Here is a 6,000-nt window from a genome sequence, read left to right as displayed (position 1 = left end):
GGTTTGATGCGAGGGGGGGGAGGGAAGACGACGTACGAGGCACGGTGAAGAGCACGAATTTCTGCAGGCCCGAGTCGTACAGCGTCTCCAGCAGCTCGACGTAGCGGTCCATGACCTTGGCGATGGGGGCGGTGGTGCCGTCCCAGAACGACTCGCCGACGTCGTTGATGCCGGTCCAGAAGACGGCGAGGGTGTCGGCGGCGGGGATGGTGCCGTTGACGTACTGGCCGTACTGGTCGACCTGGTCGTCGACGCAGGAGCTGGCGTAGCTGTCGACGATGTCCTTGTCGGTGGTGGCGCCCGAGACGGCGAAGTCGTAGGTCAGGGTCAGGCTGGTGTTGAGCTTGGACGTCACCTGGCCCACCCAGTTGAGGCCGCCGCTGGTGGTGGAGCCCGGCAGCGCGACGCTGCCGAGCGGGCTGCTGGCCGAGGGCGCGGTGCCCTGCGGCCAGTAGCCGACGGTCGAGTACGAGTCACCGCTGTTGGTGTCGATGGTCAGCCGTGGGTTGTGGTCGAGGTGGGAAAGGGGGGAGCTTTACAAGACCAGCAGGTACTTGGTGTCATCGGTCTGGGCGTTGACCGGAGCCGTGCTGGAAAGGAAAAGAGTTGCCGCCAGCGGCAGAGCTTGAGTGAAAGACCGCATCATGACTATAGAAGTATAATATTTACAGTAAACGTACCCTATACACGGACAGACCCAAAGCGAGCGGACAAGAGGCCGGCACTCTTATAAGGGCACTCTCCAGTCTCGACGAGCCACGGCAAAATTAAAGGGATTGTCTACGTGTGTTCGTTTATGATAGAGTGCATGGACGGGGCCGTATAGGCGAGAGCATGAAACAACGGGACATGTTTCGCATGATTGGCGGAAATGGCAACGCCCGGCACGAGCTCCTCCCCTTCGAAACGTCGGCTGCGGAGCGCTCCGCCTAAACGGGACAACCGGATCGACTTGCCGATCAGTGTCGACGAGAGCCCACCTATAGCCGCGTAGCCAAGCCATACCACTGCGGGTCGCGATGTAGAATACTTAAAAACCTTTATACACATAAAGAAACGCTGGATAAATTATCTATAGGTTTAATATATTTTAGCACAACATATTACCGAAAAACACTTAGAGAAGCACCCATCAAGGTTAGGAAGCATCAATCCGAATTCGGAAATCCACTACCGTCCACTCTACAATGACTTGTTCGTCCTCGGAGCTATCCGGATGGGCGCGTCCACCTCGCGAAAAAGGATCTGGCTTGGTGCCGTCATGACATACAGGTTCCACGCCTGCCGCGGGTCCTTCCGCTGCAATTCTGCTCGAATCCTTGGGAATGTCTGGCAGGCTTAGCTCATCCCATGAAGGTGGCTTCTCCCCGATATACACATAGGCTCGATAGAGGTCGTCAGCCGCGTTCGAGTCCTCCTCGTTGGTCTTTTCTGGAAGTATCATGTCCACCCTGAAGGCTTGACCTTGCCCGGAGCGCACAAGAGCCATAGGTTGTTCACGTGTCCGAAAGAACTTCTCAATCCCCCACGATGCACTGAACAAGAATATGGCCACATGGACATCGTACCTACTGTTGTTGAAGAACCGAACCTTCACCGTTTCATTGTCTCTTGCTGAATAAAGAAGGGGATTCTTATCCAGCTGCCTTAGTTTCCACGCCGTCTTTTTCGAGAGGCTTGAAGACAAACCTGTCTGCTGATGGGAGATTCTCCGAGGGCTGAGTATAGAGAAGATCCTTCAGAGAGTAGAGTGAAATCGTGCCAGGTGTTCTAGGATGTGTGCGGCTTTATTCGATCTCTCGGGGTCGTCAGCGGCTATCTTCGGTATGCGATTCAGCCGGATATTCCGGCCATTACGGATCTCGATATCCGCCTTGCTGACTGACACGGTGAATTTGCAGTTGACTGGATCTTGGTTGGGCAAGTTGAGGAGAAGGGTTCCTTTGAGGGCTCGTTCTAGTTCCGCCCTTACGTCTGGGCTTCTAGCGGCAGGTAGGAGCCTGACGATAGGCGTCGGTGGCGGAAGGGCCCAAGCCTCTATGACGGCGAAATCGCCCTTTTTGATGCCTGTCGCGTTGCCTTCAAGAAGCTTTCCAGTTGAACGGAACATGCGTTTCTCCGTGATGCAAATCCGTGCGAGGAATGCAGTCTCGTTTTCGCCCTGGCCTCGAAGCGATGCCCTTGGACAAGCTGAGTACACGGCGTAGATGGCTCCAACTTCCACCCCTTGTGCGGCCCCAATGTCGATCTCATAGGTCGGCGGAGTATCTTTCTGCCAACTCAACACTGTGACAATGCTGGCGGGCTTCTGAACCATTTCTCGGTGTCCGAAGAACTCGTAGAGACCGTCACCATGAACGACTGGCGTTTGCGGGGGTACCCATGTCATGCCGTGTCGAATCTTTGCTGTAACGTATTGCGAAACTCGCGTATACGTGGGACGTTGTTGGATACGCTTATTGAGAAGTAGGTCCAGCATCCAGTGAGTGAGTATCCCTCTCATTCCACTCTCATCAAACACCCACTCTCCCGCTTTCTGGTTGCATTGGCAGCTGCTGATGACGGTGCATTTCAGAGAGTCTACTTGGCTTCCATCCTTCAAAGGCATGCCCTGATGTAGTTGCCAGTCTTGTCATCGGCCAAGATGGAAGAGAAGAGTTCGGCTGGGCTGTTGAGCGAGTATATGTTGCCTGCCTTGGCCACTACTCTAAAGCTATCGCCCGATTCGCGGCGCAGCAAGATGCCTGCTAATCGTGTAGTCAGAACTTTCAGCAGGCTCTCCGACGAAGTAGTGACGAGACCTTCAAAGGCTCGATCAGGCTGGATGGAGTAGTCGGATCAGGAAACGGTGTAAGGGCGCTTGGCGTCTTTGTGGGGCTGGCTTATGTCGGGAACAAAGCTTGCCAGGGCTATCTGGCTGGGGAGAAAAGGGGAACTGGTCAGGATGAAGGTTGACGCCATGGCTGTCCCGGCGAAGGTTCGGTTTGCAACATAGGAGTGCAGGGCTGGCTGAGGATTGTTTTTTGTCGGCTCTCTTTCACTTGCATACATACGTGGCGATGAACCAAGGCTTCAGTAGTGCGTGTCAGCTGCTGCATTGTCGGGCCACGGAGCTCCACTACGGTAGTGCTGGCATCGGGAATGTATGTACTACTTTCTATATCCGTACGTACATACAAGCGTTGATTATTCCGAGATTAATTAATTTGTCGCACCCCCTTGCCGATAGGCTTCCGTCAACCGTCATATCTGGGTTATATCGGCTGATGATCGCATAGACCTTGTTGTGGTTGTATGTGGCTCTATCTGCACGTAAGCACAGGTTATGCAGCGCATCGAGCGAGGGCCTGCAGTGTTGAGCCTGGGCTTGCCTGCTTAAGCATATATCGGCTGAGAGTGGCAAAGAACCTTACTCTGGTCGCCTCGTCTGCGTAACCGAGAGTACATGAGTGCCCAAGCCCCACGATCCTGCGGTAGTAAGCCCAGATGCTCCGAGTGTCTCGCTGGGGTTTGCAGACAGACCCACTAAATCTTTACCTACATGCAGTTTGCAATCTGTCGAACAAAGAGTTGCAGGTAAAAAGTGTGCGTAAATGAAACTAACGGAGTAGATTCTATCGGAGAGCGTGATAAGCATTTTTTTAACTATGAAATTTTGTGGAAGGGTGAGATCAAGTCAGGCGACCTGGCTCTACAATGTAACAATTGGTGCGCCAACTCCTGCAAGCCACCATCCAAAGCAAATATGACTCTCGGTTATCTGTTTTGAGTGACGAAAAGTATCTTCAGAGAACGCGGCTGTCGGAAATGAATTTTTGCACCAGAAATACGTGCATGCTTATATAGCTTCAGAAAGCTGAGCCTTGAGGTAGCAAAAACAACACCAACCTTTTCTATCTACTCTTCCGAATACCTCCTTTCACGTGACCCCCTTTCACTCCAGCCGCGCCGGCGGCTGGGATCTCTAGTTCATTTTACCTTTACAGTGACATCTGGAGTTTGTCAAAAAGACCTTCTCAAGACATTTCTGGGGTCAGTTGTGTCGACAGAAGAAGTTCACATCCGCAAAAGGGCTTCTCCCCATTCGTCATTCAGCATTTTGCTATGAATCCAGAGGGTAAGTTACCTACTTTCTCGTCAACTTTACGAACGCGGAAAATTTACTTTATATGTATGTACAGACATGAATACGCCCACGAATCCAGCTCGTTCTAGTGGAGAGGAGATACAGCGTCAATTCAACCAATTCGTGGAGATTGATAGACACCTTGGCGAGAGCGTGATCAAAGCATTGGTTGCGAAAGACGCCGATGAAGTTGATCAGGTGTCTGAAGCCACTCTCAGTCTGACGCAGGCTGTTTTTGGACCCGAGTTTCCTGGCCCGCATATTTGGCACTGTTTTCAGTGCTTAGGAAACTTTTTACGACACGAAGAGACGTGGGAGCCGGACGCGGCGAGCAGGGAAGTTGCGCTGATACAGGAGTCGTTCGCCCAGATCGATCCTAAGGACCCGCGGCTGAGTCTTCTGCACATACAGTTGGGAGACATACTGGTCACTCGGTATTCACGAACGGGGGACTTGGAAGACATCGACTTGGTAATTTCAAGCACGAAGCAAACCCTCGAAGTTTTCAGGTAAATTCTACCGCCGACATAGCCCAGGCCATGTCTTGGTCCGAAAAGCTGACAAGTATCACACCGCCTGAGATTGTCGACGAAGCTGCTGGGTTCAATCTGCGCTGTAAAGTCCTTTCACGGCAATGTGAATCCGCACAGCCATCGGACAGAGCCGAGTTGGTGAATCGAGTCGAAAATGCTTTCCCCGAGGCAAGGGAGGTATTGTCTGGCTTGCCTGCAGATCATCCTTATAATCGACAATGGGAAGACTACCGAGCATCTTTTCTGATCAGTCGCTATGATCAAGACCCTTCTCCAACGCATGGTTTGGAAGAAGCCATCCGTTTGACCATGAATGCCGTCTCAACGATGCCTGCCGGGCATCCTCAGCAAGCCAAGTGGTTCAGTTCTCTTGCCGGTGCGCTAGAGCGACGATTCCAGCGCGTAGGAGATCCGGGAGATCTGGATGATGCTCTTTCATATGCCCGAGAAGCGGTTGAATGCACTCCTGAGGGCGACCCATCCCTGTCGTTGAGGCTGAAAACCTTGGGCGGGGTTTTGCTCAAACGACACAAGCGCAACGGCGAGGCCGAAGACATAAAAGAATCAGTGGAAGCAGCACGCCAGGCTGTGAATGCAACATCTAGGACTCGACCAGGGGACAGAGCGATATGGCTCAACTCCTACGCGTCCGCTCTGTTCGTTCGCTACCTTTCAACAATCAATTCGGCCGACCTGGACATGGCTGCTGTGGAGGCAAGAAAGGCCACCGATATCGAGGGACAGACCGAGGAAAGCCGTCTTGACGCTCGTTTGAACTTGGGCTCCATTCTCTCACAACGCTTTTTCGTGACTGGAAAGATGAGCGACAATGATCAAGCAGTCGCGGTCCACGACAATGCTGTACAATCCCTTCCAACGGATGATTCGAGAATGCCTTCGGTACTCAACAACTTCGCGTCAGTACTCCTGTCGCGATTTACTGCGACAAAATCGATTTCGGACCTCAATTCCGCCATTTCGCACCTTCGAAAGGCCATCGAAGTCCCTCTCGGAGTTCGTGGTCGGAACGGTCGCCATGAGTTCATGCTTGGAAACATCTTGTTGCGAAGATATTACTGGGAAAAGAATTCTGCAGACTTGGATGAAGCAATTGAGCTTTCCGAAATGGCAATCCATTTGATGGAAGAAGACCATCCAGATATGGCCAAAATCTGGGGCATTGCAGCCATGGCTTATCAATACCGGTTCGAGAGGTCTGGGACCCCTTTAGATCTCTTGAAGGCCATCGATTACTGTACAAGAGTCACCGAATTCCCTCAAGCAGCGCCTTTGTTCCGAATTTCGAGTGCGCGGCGCGGAGCGGTACTGGCAGCCAACACA

General features: G+C 52.6%; 3 protein-coding genes across 3 annotated transcripts in view; all 3 read right to left on the bottom strand.

Annotated features, from left to right (window-relative positions):
* BKCO1_2900017 (gdsl-like lipase acylhydrolase) overlaps nt 1–643 on the bottom strand; it is a gene marked incomplete at both ends in the record, with an annotated part of 1,080 nt that extends 437 nt beyond the window's left edge. Inside the window, 2 exons of the mRNA XM_020273773.1 lie at nt 37–479; nt 540–643. Coding sequence (XP_020129850.1) covers nt 37–479; nt 540–643 — 547 coding nt within the window. The remainder of the gene's footprint in view (nt 1–36; nt 480–539) is intronic.
* A 495-nt stretch (nt 644–1,138) lies between these two features.
* BKCO1_2900016 (caspase domain-containing protein) lies at nt 1,139–1,489 on the bottom strand (the record flags this gene model as incomplete). Its single annotated transcript, XM_020273772.1, has 1 exon — nt 1,139–1,489. The coding sequence occupies one exon, from the start codon at nt 1,487–1,489 to the stop codon at nt 1,139–1,141; it is 351 nt and encodes a 116-aa protein (XP_020129851.1).
* Nucleotides 1,490–1,738: 249 nt separating this feature from the next.
* On the bottom strand, nt 1,739–2,479 carry BKCO1_2900015 (caspase domain-containing protein; the record flags this gene model as incomplete). The annotated part of the gene is made up of 1 exon (XM_020273771.1): nt 1,739–2,479. The coding sequence occupies one exon, from the start codon at nt 2,477–2,479 to the stop codon at nt 1,739–1,741; it is 741 nt and encodes a 246-aa protein (XP_020129848.1).
* Nucleotides 2,480–6,000: the final 3,521 nt, after the last annotated feature.

This window comes from Diplodia corticola (genome assembly GCF_001883845.1).
Source record: "Diplodia corticola strain CBS 112549 chromosome Unknown scaffold29, whole genome shotgun sequence".
NCBI classification, from domain to species: domain Eukaryota; kingdom Fungi; phylum Ascomycota; class Dothideomycetes; order Botryosphaeriales; family Botryosphaeriaceae; genus Diplodia; species Diplodia corticola.
This window is presented reverse-complemented; position numbering and strand designations above follow the sequence as displayed.